The sequence below is a fragment of the Ascidia mentula genome, chromosome 3, assembly GCF_947561715.1.
Source record: "Ascidia mentula chromosome 3, kaAscMent1.1, whole genome shotgun sequence".
Taxonomy (NCBI): domain Eukaryota; kingdom Metazoa; phylum Chordata; class Ascidiacea; order Phlebobranchia; family Ascidiidae; genus Ascidia; species Ascidia mentula.
In genome coordinates this window covers 1,195,981-1,210,782 of record NC_138568.1, presented here as the reverse complement: position 1 = coordinate 1,210,782, position 14,802 = coordinate 1,195,981, and the positions used below count along the sequence as shown (strand labels likewise).

Below are 14,802 nucleotides of genomic sequence, written 5' to 3'. Positions count from 1 at the left end.
GTAATTTATGTGGGAGATTTTTTAGTGGCTGTCGATTGTGCAGAAAAGCACTGATTATCAGAATAGTTTTCATATGTAATGCATTATCTAAATTATATCCACTGTGCATGACATTTTTTCCAATTTGGGCTAAGATAAACAACAGACAATTGTAAAACGTTTGTATGTTTGCATGGTCTTGTTTAGGTGTTCTTCTGTGTTTTAGGGCACTTCAGCAACTTGTAAAACCAAACAGGTCGTTTTAATGGATTTAATTCCACCCTCTCATTTTTCTTCCCCTCCATCAAACGGTTCCCATGATTCTGAACCAGAAGAAAACTTAGATGAGGATCCTGTGGCTGTGCTCAAGACACCAGACGATTTTCTTATCAAACCTGATCCACGCAAATGTGTTGAAGCAGGACCATCACTGGCACCTAGAAGAGGCATTTCAAATGTCAGTCGACGATTCTGCCACCAGCCAAGAAGCCATAGTGCTTCACGTTTTGACTCTGGGTATGGTTGGATGAAGCAAAGTAGATTTTCAGAACCTGGTAATGATAATCAACATGCTGTACTTGAAGAGTTGGAAGAAGAAAATAAAGCTCTAAAAAGCATCATCAAAGCAAAGTCACACTTGACACAAAAGGAAGTATGTTGAATAAAGATTATTCTTTAACCCAAGCGGCTCTTGATTGCTAAGATGAAGTTTAATATTTATGCTGGTGGCTGTTTATATTTTATTAAATTTTGGTTTATGAAACTAACATACTTAGAAGTGGGTAAATGTTGTAAGTTATGATGCCTAAATTGAATGCAATTGCATTCGGCCAGTTGCAAAACTTTTTTTGTTACTTTATAGAAACCCTCAACTTCCAATTTGGACATTATCACTCATCAAGTACAGTTTATTGAACGTCTGCAAATTGATATTACAGATTTAACCATCAAGCTCAATAAAAGGTGATTCACCTTCAAGTTCCAAAAATTTAGTTCGTTTTGTGGCATTTGGTAACACAAACTGATACTTTAAATGTCTTGAATATTAGCAGCCCGTATGTGTGTTGAGCACATAAAATTGTTGCCTTGTCATTTATAGAACTGAGGAACTTGCAACCACCGATAAACAGCTAAAAGAAGAAAAACAAGTAAATATGAACCAGCGTGAAGATTGCAGACTGATAGCTGCCAAAGAAAAATCTGCACGAGAAGAAAATATGAGACTCCTGGCATCAATCGATGCCCTTAAAACAGAGATTCAAGATGTGAACATGGAAACAAAGCAACAGGAACAAAGGTGAGATCACCGACTGACCGTGTGGAAACTATCGAATTACTTTCTGGTTTCGCGTGTTATCAGGCACAACCGGGAAATTGCGCACTTAAAATCGGACCATGAAGAAAAGATCAAAATCATAGAGGAGAATTTCCAAACCATCAAGCAAGAAATGATTAAACGTTTTAATGAAGAAAGGGACGAATGGACTAAAGAAAAAACACAATTGGAAAATGATTGTAAAGTCAAGGTGGGTAATAAAATTTTCTTTTCAAAACTACTAACGGTTATTTGCCCGATTGCATATAGATTTTTTAATTCATATGAAGACTAAAAAGTAAAACGCACAATTTATCTAACTTTTCCCAGTTCTTTGCATACAGATAAACCAGTCTGTGGATGAGACAAATCAAAGACACATAGAACACTTGGAAGCACAGAAATTAGAGCTTTCCAAATCCAATCAAGACATCATGAGGCTAAGACAGCTGGTGGAGCGGGAAAGTGAAAACGTGCAAATCTTAAAAAATCAAAACACCGATTTACAAACTGAGCTGCAGGTGACGAAAAGGTTCTTAAATTGCTTTTAGTAGGATGTAATTGGCGAGACTCCAGTTTGATTTAGTTTTTTCATATTAGATAGCATATTTGTTAATATTCCTAGTATTAGATGGCATATTTATTGACAAAGCATTCATCTGTGGTGTTTCTTTCAAGTTTTTTTGTCAGAATTCATCACAGAAATTCATATGATTGCAGAACTCATTTGACCTTTTTAACAAAAAACAAGCAGAATGTGATCAACTTCAGAAAAACTTTGACATAGAACAACAAAACACAAACACACTAAAGACGTATGTGGCAAAAATACAAGCAGACAATTTAGCCAACAGCCAGTGGAAAGAAGACAAAATGAATCTTTTAAATAAAATCCAGGTAAAAAACAAATTTCCAACTTTTTCATTAAAACCCATTTTTATATCAAGGATTGGGTTAATTTACAACGCAACCATAGCTGGATCAATTGTTACTGTCTGTAAATAGTTTCTTGCACACTGAGATATATCTTAGGCCACTGTTCTTCCAAAAGAGCAGTTGTTTTTAACTGTGCCTAACTATCTGACAAGTACGTAAAAAAATAAAGTAAAATACAGTTAATCTGGACCACTGGGTTACTTTGTTTTGTCAAGTAATGTTGGGTAATTAGATTACCAAACCAAAAATAACAAAGCCTAAGCATTAAAAGAAATCAGGTTCTACTGTTGATTTGTTTTGAGAAGTTAGATTTGTTCAGGGTTTTGTTTAACGAGGTCTGACTGTAACTGCTATAACTGTACAATTTCACAAACTGCCTTGATTGACTGTGAGGACTGTAATAATACACTAGAATTTTCCTGATAACCGATTCCGGTAATCACTCCCCATACCTGACCCATAGTTGCAAAGATTTCCACCCTTTTAATTCTATTTGAATAAGACGCTGAAGATGCTTTATAGCGAAATATATTTGTTCCACACGAAAGTCAATAGATTTTAACCCAGAAAACATCCTGTAATATATACTAGAATGTTTTTGATTTTTTAACTGCTGTCTTCAGTTACTGCATCTGCACCTCCTGGCAACAATTTCAGTTGTTTAGTTTAGTTATGACCTTGACTTTTTTCCTTCTACACTTTTTTAATAAAACCCTGTTCAGATTGTGGAAGGTGAGAAGGTTGAACTTGTCAAGACGTTGGAAGTGATGAAAATCAGATTTGATTCGGTATCAAAGATTCTTGAAACACAAGAAGCCTCAATAAATGCCCACACAAGGGCAATCCCAGATGTTCACAGGTGTGGAAACCAAAGAAAAATTTAAAACCCCTTGAAAATAAATTAGTCATGATTTACTGATTTGTTTTTTTTCTTTTCTGGCATACATATCTTACATGTACATGTTGGATTTTTGCCATGTAACAAATTGGTGGGCCTGTAATTAAAAAATCCTGTAAATCCATAAATGGCATAAACCAACAAAATCATAATGTGTGACTGAATAACTCAGTGGTAAATATAAGATTACGATATTTAGTGCTGGGACTTCCACTATATTTTTAAATATGAAACACCAGACACACAAATCTTTTTTTTTCCATTCAATATCAAGTTATAATTGTTGTTTCAGACAAAACAAAGCAGGTGTCGTCACTTCTGAATGGAGAGCTAAAGTGTTTGAATTAATGGTTCAATGCAAGTCACAGGAGATAGTAACTCGTGACGAAGCATCAAAATACAAACTTATTATCAAAGGCCTAAACACCAACTTGGAAGGTAAAAGTTAGAAAAAAATAATTGTTAGTTTAGGAAATATTTTAGTTTCCAACTTTTGGGTTTACAGAGCAGAAACGTGAATCCAGCATTCTTTCCAGTCGTGTGGAGGATGTATCCGCACAACTTCAGTTAAAGGAACACATACAACAGACACTAGAGGGCAGCAATAAGAAAATTACAATCGAAAACGAGGATCTTAAAACTGCAATAAAACAGAATGGTAAAATGCATTTAAAAATATTGATATGGATTTAAAAACAAGACAAAAACTAAACATGAAGTTTACGTATACATTAAAAGTATTTGTGAAAAGTAACAGCTTTCAATAATTTCGTTGCAGAATTTTTGCTGGCACAAATGAAGAATGCTATTCACCGAGCGAGTGAAGGTTGTCAACTTGTTTATCAGGCAAACTTCTCCAAGTGTATGGAGGGTTTGCTCAGACTTGAACAACGACTTGCATTCGCAAATAACAGGTAGAAAATCTTGCCTCAGACTTGTTATTGTTGACACCTTAAAAAGCATGTTGCTGACTTGGAATCAAATGTCATTAAGGTGGTTTATGTTAGTGCTTTTGTGTGTTATATTATTCATGAAGATTTTGGTGTTTCAAATGACATGCAAATATTTTCTAGTGATATTTGGTCCTAAAAAATTCCAATATCCAACATTCCAAGTGCTGTGTCGTAAATTCACTTTTCCAACCCAACATTTATGGTCAAACCAATAATTTATCAGATTGAGGACACTGCAAGACCTCCTGCTGAGGAGAGACACCATGTGGCGGATTCGTGTCCAACGAATAAAGGAAAGTCATGTGACCAAAGATCAACCAATTAAAACTGATGAGGCCAGGTACAAAATAGTTTTTACTTTAAAGAGAAAAATGGAACAACAGTATTGTGAGTCATAGTTGACTGTTTTAGGCCTGAAGTTACAGTGGAAGTTGTAAAGCTGATGGAAGAACGGGATATGCTGAGTCACAGATTGGCCCATGACGCTGCACATTTTGAAAAGTCGCTGATGGAATCCAAACGACGGGAGAATGAATTGGAACGTTCCAATCAGGAACTTCAAAAGTGCATTGTTAGGAATGAAGAGGTACGCAACTACTGTGTGAATTAACATACGAATACAGTTGTTTTGTACCGTGGCTAGTAAAACTGTGCGCAAGTCATTGGTTTTCAATGTGTGTGCCTTTACGTCCCTGGTGCGTTGTTTAAGTTTCCAAGGGCGTCACGTGACAACTTAAACAAAAATCCTAATTTTTGGAAAATATTGGGGAAAATTAAAAGTTAAGTTAGACTTCTTCGATTGAAAATTGTAAACATTGGAGCAAATCACCTGATAAATTTTCACTTCTGCATCGTAAGATGCCGTGAATCTTTCCAAACGCGTCGCACGCGAAAAGGTTTGGGAACCACTGTTGTAACCGATTGCTTGGGATTTCTTTGAAGGAAATACAAGAACTAAAGTCAAACTTGGAAGACTGTGAAAATACTCTGGAGGAGAGGAACGTAAAAATCGGACAATTAGATGATAAATTAAAGCAGGCAAGGACAGAAAAACAATCGGGTAAAAGAAATATTTCAATACATGTTTTGAAGCTTACTCCGCCAAGTAACTGCGGCCAAATTAACAATAGTAAATTACTTAGCTTTGAAGTAAATGAAGGCGATTCTTCTTTACCATTTGTATCATGTTTTTATATCGAATACTGAAAAAGGGGCAATGAATTTAAATTAAAGTTGTATCTGTGTTTCGTTGTGTCTCTGCTAACACTAAACCACGCGCGTAAAATTATGTTCATGGTTTAAAGAAGAAAACGGTCAACACATCGAAAGTTTAATTCCTTCACAAGCGTGACTTTCGAAAAATTATGAATTTGTCGTTGTGTGTTTTAGTTTTTTTATGTGTATGTTAGGCCGACTTGTTACAATTTGCCCTGGAAACAGAGCCTTAATTCAGCACTGGCAGTAACCTGTATTATTTCACAGAAATTGATCGTCTGGTTGCCGAAGAAAACGCGAAACACGAAAACGACATGACTGAAATGGAAAACAAATTAAAACAAGCAAAACGTGAGCTGACGAAGTCTGTTGTGTCACTGCGACAAACGGAAAGGTATGTCAAGTTACACACTTACGACCACCACATATGTGGATTCGTGTCATTGCACGTTAACTCTACTTGCTTTTCGCTACACAAGCGTCGATGAAATAGTTTCTTTTTCACTAGAGCATACACACAATGTTGTACCCGGTATAAATTCTGATGCAGAGGTTCTTTGTGTAGAACAACCAACGTAAAAATATGTTGGGTCTTATCGCGTATATTGGGTGCCGGTGTACGCCCAAAACAGCCTGTTCACAATGTTCTCAACATGTAGAGCCAATAAACATAGTGAACTGCAGCCAGGACCACTGTTTCGACTTTATAGGTCTCATTAGTGCAGCTATGGTGACTTGCAACTGTTTTGTCAGCTAAATAGCCAAGCAAGACTTCCACTTTGTGGTGACAATGCAGACACCGTTAACCAATTTAGTGCCAAATCATATGAGGTGCAACCCGCCGGAAACCAACCAACTATGTTGCGATGTGTTCAACAAATTATTGAGTTTGATTTAATTTTTTCCCCCAGAAATTCAGTCCGAGAGAAAACACGCTTTAATGAACAGCTTGAATTAGAGCGGGAGTCATGGTTGACTGAAGAAAGGAAATTACGTCACGACATGTGCCAACTACAAAAAGACAACGCCCTGATGTTGGTCAGTATGAACTATTCATGAAATCTAAAACGTTTATTAACAAAATTAAACGAATAATTTTATCTAAACTGCTTTATTGTAGCAGTATACTGGCATTGATCGTCTTTTACTCCTTTTTGATTCCCAGGAATATAACATATTTATTCGTGAAGACAGATCTGCCAGTCACCGACCTACACAGGCTGATTCCTGTAGTCATTTTTTACATTTCTCTACTTTATTGCAGACAACATTGCGCCAGGAAGGCCTGGTTGCAGCTTACAAGGCAGCACGGGGAAAACCCGTAGTTGACACTCCGTCACTTGATCCTCCGAAACGGGTACATTTTGAAACTCACAACGACCCGAGTCCACCGTCAACCGATGTGAATCAGCTGCTCAAGGATTTGACGAATTTGAGTGAAAATGTTCTCAACGAATCAGAGAGCGATTGAGGGCTGCCGTTTTTGTTGTTTTTCAAATTTATTTTGTACTAGATTTATTTTTGACCCAATACAAGAGGATCTGTGCGCTGGTAAAACAACAAAGAAAATTATAAGCCGACGTTTCCACACAAAAAAGTGGCGGAAATTTTGCTTCACGAGCTGACTTTCATAATTTTTTTTTAAAATGACGAAAAGCTGTTTTCCGAGGACGGCTTACCGAAAACAAACATTAATCAAGTGTTGTGGTGCAGTCCCGAGGTGCTTAAAATATGAAAATTGTAAACAATGGAACAATTAAACAGACGCACAAAGATAACTTGGATAAAATGTGGCTGGTCTTTCAGAGCTAATATCTACTGGGCGTCTATAAATTGGCTAAAGGCGCCCTTTTAAAATATCGGTCAGTTAAGGCCAAAGTGTGTGTTTTGTAACGTCTTGACCACAGGAAAAACAAATGCAACCCACAGCATAAACCTTTTAATTACAGATGAACAACTAGTCACAAAATATGACGCTTTTGCACGCAGTGCAAGTATTTCCGACTTACTGGATAACGGCACAGTCATAACATGGTCGAATAAATACGCATGTTGGCGAATTATATAAAGCGCAGTTACAGAAATGTACTTTCGAGCAAAATTTAGCCACCGTGAATGAAGAAACGTTTTGGGAAAGTTTAAAAAACAAAAAATGGAAAAAAAATTGCCAACCGTGCTTCCTATTATTTCAACGCAAAACCGAAGTCATTTATTCGTCGCCAAAAGGGTCAACTTGTCGTTTCTCGTAAGCCTTTTGGAACGCTTCATCAAACATCTTAAGGTCTCTGTCACTGGTTAGAACGCCCTTTGGTAGATATCCAAGCAGCTTTGTGGCATGCTCTCTAAGCAGCCTCTGCCTTTCCTCTTCGATGATCTGTCTTCTCATGGCTTGCATCATCTTCTCCTCGCGAAGCTCATTGATCTCACGTTCACGATCTGCCTCGAATTGGCGACGACGATCTTCGATGAGGGCCTCCACTGCTCGCTTATGCTCCAACTGCTTCATCCTTCTCTTCTGAGCGTTCATCTGCTCGATGCGATCATCTTCAGCAAATTTAGCGAGCATCTGTTTTCTGAACTCTTCTTCTTCTTGCCTCTCTGCTTCCATGCGCATTTCTTTGAACTCCATCTGATTTCGATGCGTCTCCTGGAGCTCGATTCTCTGTCTGAGCTTTCTCTCTTGTTCGGACTTTTCTTTTTCTCGCTCCGCTTCTTCTTGCTCCTCAAGATAAAGATCAAGAAGTATTTGCTCACGTTCCTCCTTGTTACTCTGTTCCTGAGCAATCTTGTCTGCAAGTTGTTGTTGTACGAGTGCCTTTGCATTCTCTTGCTCTTGTTGTTTAACCATCCTGTCATTCTCCCTGGCTTGTTGCATGTCAGCAAACTGAAGAATTTTGCGATTTTCCTCCTCCAATCTTTCCCGCTCGAGTCGTTTCCATTCATCCCTCTTCTCTTTGAACTCTTCAATGAAACGCTGAGTGGCTCTTTGCTTTTCAAACCTCATTTCCTGCTCCCGTTGGTCTTCTTCATAAATCTTTCTTACAATCTCATCGATCATGAGCTTCTCTTTGAGGAATTCTTCATAAGCCTCTTGTTTCTTGTGCTCTTTTTCCTCCAGTTGTCGTTCCAACTCCTGTTGATAACGGACACTTTCCTGCCACCGCTCCATTTCTCTTTGTTGCTCTGCCTTCTCCGCCCTTTCATGTTCAGACATCATCAGTTTTGCAATCGTGGCATCTCTCTGCATTCCTTGCAGTTTAATTGCCTCCCTTTCAGCAATTTGAGCTGCCCGTTCTCGATTCATGTAGCCCGCTTTCAGCTTAGACTCAAGCTCCCGAAGCTCGAGGCTGTTGTCTCGAATCTGCTGTCGCATCTTTTCATCCCGAATCTTCTCCAATTTAATTTTTTCCAACTCCTTTGCCAGTCTCTCCTCCTGTTCAACCTGTTCTTCCCGCTGTCTTCTGTTTTGCTCGGCTTTAATGATCGCTTCCTCCATCAAACGTTCCTGCTCCTCACGCTGAAGACGTCTGATGAATCTCTTGTCCGAGACGCGGTCTTCACTTGCCACATTTGCCTTAATTAGCTCATCATCGCGGAGGTTCTTTATGAAATCATCACGAAGGTTTTCTTTTCGTCGATTTTCAACCCTCAGTTTTTCTTGTTGCGCATGAGTAAGAGCAGTGCGGCGTTGTGAGGCCAACATTTTGTTTTTACCACAACGACTATTTCCTGTTGAAGCAATAAAATTGCAGGATTAGCATGTGATTGACACTTACCCATAGACAAATTTTCTATTTTTGCCAGATTGATAATAATTTTATTGCACATAACAACAACCAAAAGGCTGGTAAAACACCAATCTGTATTGTGAGACAGAAACCAAGACCACAGATTTGTCCAACACAATTTACAAAATAAATGTTACTAACATCTCTCAAAGAAATTTAAGTTTCATTGTCAAGAATTAAAATAAAATCTAACATGCATCTGTCAAAAAGATTGGAATTAGTTTTAGAGTAATCTACTTTAATTAAGTTTCAAACATTAGTTTAAACATGTTTTTATATTGTATATATATATAACACAGAGGCCCATTTTTCTGGAAAATCAGTTTGCCTAAAAGAAATTTCATTGAATTTATCCTTGTTAATAAATTCACACAGGGGGAGGCATTTTTAACAAAAAATTACAATTGATTTTCACAAAAGATTCGTCAACGAATTTGATGTAAAATGATGTTGTTTTATGCTTAAAACATGGTATATATAACCACAAAATATGATTTATTATTTGACTCATGTTAGCCTGATTGAAAGGAAAGACATAAAATTATTTGTTAGCAATTTTATCAGCAATCTGCGAAAAAAATTAACAGATAAGAAATAAAAAATGTTGGTTTGTCCTGGCTAAATTTACACCATCAATATTTCTCATCTGGAAGTCTATTGTTATTATTAACGCCTTTGTATAGCTTGTACTTCACACTTATCATACACCTTTTTTTCAAATTAGACCTTGTCGCAACACTGAAGCCTTTTAGTCTTTTCGTAAAAGTAACTTAAATAAACACACATTAAAAACAAACGAATTGCGTACCACACGATTTTAAGCCAACAGTTGCAAGTTATAATTTCAACTCTGAAGGATTTCAAATTTGTTTTAGATTCCCAGTAATACAAAATTAAAAAGTAATGAAATTGAAATTCCCATCCATTGTCTTGGCAACTGAAATGAAACAAGCTAGCGCTGTCACAAGGTGGCGAAAATGCTACCAGTTTTATATTAAGCGGGGTAAATGGTAACATTGATAAATACAACTAACCCATACACAGAATTAACATACCGTGCTTATTATTGCGAGCAGTGTCTTGGATAAAACAAATGTGCCCATTTCGAAGAAATGTTTAGTTTTCTCTTCTTAACGTGATTAATTTTCATTTAATATGAATTAGAAATGATATTGCGTTTTTGGATGGACCAGCCAAGTAAAAGAACAAATTTACAGACATTTTCGCTGTTCGCCTCCGAAAAAAGGGATCATATAAGTCACACCACACACAATGTTTTAGAAAATGACGATTATTTATCTCTTGTGACGTAGACAAAGCGCAACAGATAATTAATGGGGCGTCACTTAATGCGCAAATTGAATAACAGGACCGAGTCATCACACGCATTTCCAGCTTATGCATAGGCCAAACCCGTCGCAATGCTGTCGTATTCCCCTGCATCAGCACAGTGCACAGCGATGAATAACCAGCAGCATAGCCAGCTATTACCATTGTTTAATTACAAATTCGTTGCAATATTGCAGGCCATTTACCTCCAACCATGCTCCTTAATTGCAGCCTTGATTGCAACCTTATTCGACAACGTAACAAGCTCGGATTAACAAAACATAACTTATTTTCCCGCCAAATAGCGACACAAACAGATTTCACCTTATATTAACGGGATGGGCGATCTTACAACAAAAAGTGATTGTCTAGAAGCTGACCCTTGGATTTACGTTAAATGTTGCGAAACAAGTTGCTGCGAAACAAAAAAAAGTATATTTCAATGTACACGAGGTATCCTTATTTAACAACGCAACAAGTTTGAATAACGAAGATTTTACGAAACATTTGACGGCGACCACAATTGTCTATTTAGCTGTCAAGACCGTTGCCAGTCATCCACAGCTTCTTTCCGGACTGATGCAAGCTCATTGTGCACCGTAGGCCTGTTTTAGTGTTTTCGCCATCGCATCACTTTCTGCTAACAAATCGCTGTTTCACCAAATTATCATGGTAGATTGCATGACTTTTTTAACCCACCGGAAAGGTTTGTGGTATGGGGCGACCCCTGAAGGCTGTACACCCCTGGCGGTTGTCTGTATTCACTAATAATGGAAGTGTTGGCTCTTGCTGCCTTGATAAGTCCCACAAGGTCTAAACAGTGCTGGCCGTGTCTGCAAGTTACTGAAAACAACAATATTGACTCTGTTGCTTGTACAAAGTAAACTTCTTTGTATTCTGCATTGCAGTGAAAACGCAATGTAAAGTAATACAAGTTTTATTAACGGAATTTGTTAGTGGTTAACTTACACCAAACGGTTGAGTTGCAAAAATTATTAATTCATAATTTAAAGACATGTAAACTGTTTGATTCGTTTTATTCAAAGTCAGTCGACCAATAATGCATTTTCAGGTTTCAACACATTTCATGCAGCACTAATTATTTAGGCCCAAAACAAACTCGCAATATTGCGTATAACGTTGTTGTCATATTACCAATATTATGATTGCAGTCTGGCCGATTGCAAAAGGGGGAGTGTCAGTAGTGAGGTAACAAACACAAAACAATAACGCGTATGACATCACTGTGCATTCATTATATAAACGCTTTTATTTTTCTGAATGATTATGTGTGTTTTGTCTTCTTTGGTAAATGGCATCTAGGGGTTGTTTTTGTACGATGCTTTTATGATTCGTAACCTTCAACGCTTTTGCAAATATTTTTGTTATATTAATTACATTTCTTTTCGCAGACATCCTGAAAACGCTAAGTTGTTCAACCCTAGTGAAGAACAGCATCAAAATGTCTGACGAGGCAAGCTTGGAAACAATGTGCAATTAATTTTAACAATGACTCACGTTCTTATTTTTATTGCAGAAAGCAACTCGTTTTGTTATGAAGAACATAAAGCCTTATGGCCACACGATTTCAGTCAAAGGGTTTTCTGTAGACCCAAAGTAAATATGTTTTTTTTATCCCTCGTGTTGTAAAATTTAAACTTAGGAACATGACTTACGGTTTTGTGAATCTTTAAGACAAACAATATTGGTGTCGAAACGTTTGCTAATGAATTTCAGAGCAGTTATTTGGGCTGTAGTGTTTGTCTAAATTTTTTGAAACATTTGCAGTATAGCGGTTAACTTCCTCGTGGCCAATGAGGAGGGATCTATTGGATACCATTTCAATCCTCGTTATGACATAAAAGCGATCTTTCTGAATAGCTGTAAGTATGGAAGGTGGCTTCCAGAGCGAGAAGTCAAACGAAAAGGGGATTTTTTCAAGTGGCAACGTGGGTCGTTCGTTGAGGTATGTTAACTTGTTTTTATTTAAGAAACGTTCAACAATTTTAGACTAATTTGATGTAATAGCCGTTGTAGTCTTCAATTTGTGTAACCAGAGAGAAGTAAAGGCTCCCAAATATATTAAGTTCAAGTTTCATAAGTTTGGGTTGATTTAAATGTAAAATCATAATTTCAGTATCTTATTAGTACAGTTTTGGTTGACTGAAAACTGTCTGCACCTCACAAAAAGACATTATTGGTTCTATTTTGCTTACGCTTGTACAATCCTATTCATTTGTTGTCAAGCACGCGTATCGTCGTTTGTTATTTCGTGTGGCCACGTCCCACGAAATATTTGGTCTCCACCAACATTTTAAACTGGCTACGAAACTGCACTCTTCTCGCAATTCTGGAGAACTAGAAAATAACTTCCATTTTTTTTTCAGTTCAAGTTCATGGTCGAAAGAGAGGGGATCAGATGTTTCTGGCAAGGGGAGGAATTAAAGGATTGCTTCTTCCCCCACCGTATTAACCCGGCCTCATATTCCGGTTTGGAAATTCTTGGAATGAAAACACGCAAAGTTGAAGTCACCAAGAACGTATCAGCTGTCGCAGATCAAGTAAACTTGTTAAACCTGCCAAATCAACTAAATCTATATGTGCAAAAGACCTATAATATTCATTGAGACCTTGCAGATCGAAACAGTGTGTACACCCTGTCCGCAGCTCTCGAACAAAATCTAAATTGTTGGATATAAAGTTCTCATATTACAACGTAGCTAAAGATTTTAACAATTTAAACCTGTTTTAACCCTACATTAACATAATGTCTGTGTTGCTCGTTGCGAATTCCAAATAACAAGTTTAAAAACGGTTCAGGAAACAAACATCGAAATAGACGATTTGTCACTCGTAGGAAAGACGTTGACTCTCAAAGGGAAAGCTCGCATACCAAGGTTTGTTGAGTTTTATTTCGAAATTCACGAAAACAAACACGAAGTCACATTGGCAAGACAGAGTGACCCCACTGTGCACGCCCTTTCTTGGCAATCTCAGCTGGACCAACTGGCTGCAATGCGTAACTGGCTGCTAAGCCATACCTGACCATAAAAAACAAACTTAAAAGTTTTTATTTTGTTAAGATGCAACAGCTATTTTCAGAAATTGAAGCACGTTACTTGTATTTCAATTGAATCACGTAAAGAAGTTATGTAAGATTACAAAAATAAATGACGGTTAATTTCTTTCAGGCCTGCTGTTAACTTCCTGGTAAACAACGACAAGGGCAACTACGCTCTGCATTTTAACCCAAGATTTGACGAAAAAATGTTGGTTCGCAACAGCAAACTGAATGGCAGATGGCAAGAAAGGCAACTCGGACTGTTCAGGCAAATCGTTTGGAATATGGCGGAAGACCTTCAAGTACGTGTTTTACCAGAATTGCTTGATACTTCGGCAACAAACTATTACAGATCGAATAGTCACAAAAATTAGGACCAATTTTATGGCCACGTTTGTGGTTCAGAAACAGATAATTGATCGATACGGCGAAGTCACAACATACTGTATGTATCGCACACTACCCCATCTAACATCTTTAATACCATAATTATATACTTTCAGATAAGCATCATGGTCACGAACGACAGATTTTACTGCATTTGGAACGATTCAGTTGTTTGTCGTTTCGAACATCGGGTACCAGTGGCTGATTTAATTGGTCTCTGCGTCAATGGATTCACAGTGCGTTCAATTGCGATTGAGTAACGCCGAAAATGTCCATCTGTATAACACAACATATAACCCAATATACTCAAGCATAATCAGGAGTAAACAGTTGTTTTTTTGTGTGTAAATATTATAAGCAACAAGCGCTTTGTATATTATGCTAAATAATCTAGAAACATGGACTTGGCTGAATTAACCCGGAAATTGAAGTCGTCCAGCTCGTATTTTGTTTTTTAAATTTTATTTGTTTTAATATTTGTCGAAAATAAATAAACTCAGCTCGGCCTTGTCCACTGCAAATTTCTGTGACAACGCAACAAATTTAAATAGAAAAAAGATATTATAAAACTAGACATGGAAAGAATACAAATGAACTCTAGTATTTATTCTTGCCCATATATTTAAACCATGGTTGGTGAAAGAAAATGTCCGCCAGATTCTCCGTATTATTGTTTCTTGTTTGTTTTGGGCAAAATAATAGCGAGCGAGTAAAAGAATATTGTTTTGATCAGTTAGTTGTACAGAGTGCAGGTGGTGACACAGTGGCAGGCGTTTCTATGTTAACCTCAAGCTTGTTTCCGATTTTATTCTAAAATATAATCTTCTCCTACACGTTTTTTAGTTTTGTGAACCGTTGACGTAGCCGGGTGGGTTTGCAAAGGGGCAAAAATGCCAAGGCGTCCAGGGGTTCAAGTGTAATGGTTCTCCGGGACCCCAAAG

At 37.4% G+C, this 14,802-nt stretch overlaps 3 protein-coding genes across 3 annotated transcripts; 2 read left to right on the top strand and 1 right to left on the bottom strand.

Moving 5' to 3' along the window:
* The first annotated feature begins 191 nt into the window (after positions 1-191).
* Positions 192-7,075, top strand: LOC145893863 (coiled-coil alpha-helical rod protein 1-like). Its single transcript, XM_082982232.1, has 16 exons — positions 192-631; positions 842-942; positions 1,079-1,276; positions 1,340-1,505; positions 1,639-1,815; positions 2,015-2,191; positions 2,953-3,089; positions 3,421-3,566; positions 3,634-3,786; positions 3,907-4,042; positions 4,305-4,421; positions 4,493-4,667; positions 5,024-5,141; positions 5,564-5,690; positions 6,208-6,334; positions 6,561-7,075. Exons 1-16 carry the CDS (start codon positions 245-247, stop codon positions 6,765-6,767), a joined length of 2,649 nt encoding a protein of 882 aa, XP_082838358.1. The 5' UTR covers positions 192-244; the 3' UTR covers positions 6,768-7,075.
* A 144-nt stretch (positions 7,076-7,219) lies between these two features.
* Positions 7,220-9,021, bottom strand: LOC145893864 (meiosis-specific nuclear structural protein 1-like). Its single transcript, XM_082982233.1, has one exon. The coding sequence runs from the start codon at positions 8,997-8,999 to the stop codon at positions 7,506-7,508; it is 1,494 nt and encodes a 497-aa protein (XP_082838359.1). The 5' UTR covers positions 9,000-9,021; the 3' UTR covers positions 7,220-7,505.
* A 2,854-nt stretch (positions 9,022-11,875) lies between these two features.
* On the top strand, positions 11,876-14,121 carry LOC145894641 (32 kDa beta-galactoside-binding lectin lec-3-like). Its single transcript, XM_082983272.1, has 7 exons — positions 11,876-11,887; positions 11,951-12,030; positions 12,202-12,379; positions 12,801-12,974; positions 13,234-13,310; positions 13,605-13,776; positions 13,978-14,121. The coding sequence occupies exons 1-7, from the start codon at positions 11,876-11,878 to the stop codon at positions 14,119-14,121; spliced, it is 837 nt and encodes a 278-aa protein (XP_082839398.1).
* The last annotated feature ends 681 nt before the right edge of the window (positions 14,122-14,802 follow it).

Bases quoted from the DNA above. Each gene is read 5' to 3' on its own strand.
- LOC145894641 (XM_082983272.1), top strand. The intron at 12,031-12,201 runs GTAAATATGTTT...AAACATTTGCAG, and splicing joins GGGTTTTCTGTAGACCCAAA to TATAGCGGTTAACTTCCTCG. The intron at 12,380-12,800 runs GTATGTTAACTT...TTTTTTTTTCAG, and splicing joins AACGTGGGTCGTTCGTTGAG to TTCAAGTTCATGGTCGAAAG.
- LOC145893864 (XM_082982233.1), bottom strand. From the start codon at position 8,999: ATGTTGGCCTCACAACGCCGCACTGCTCTTACTCATGCGCAACAAGAA.
- LOC145893863 (XM_082982232.1), top strand. From the start codon at position 245: ATGGATTTAATTCCACCCTCTCATTTTTCTTCCCCTCCATCAAACGGT. The intron at 2,192-2,952 runs GTAAAAAACAAA...AACCCTGTTCAG, and splicing joins ATCTTTTAAATAAAATCCAG to ATTGTGGAAGGTGAGAAGGT. The intron at 5,691-6,207 runs GTATGTCAAGTT...TTTTTCCCCCAG, and splicing joins TCACTGCGACAAACGGAAAG to AAATTCAGTCCGAGAGAAAA.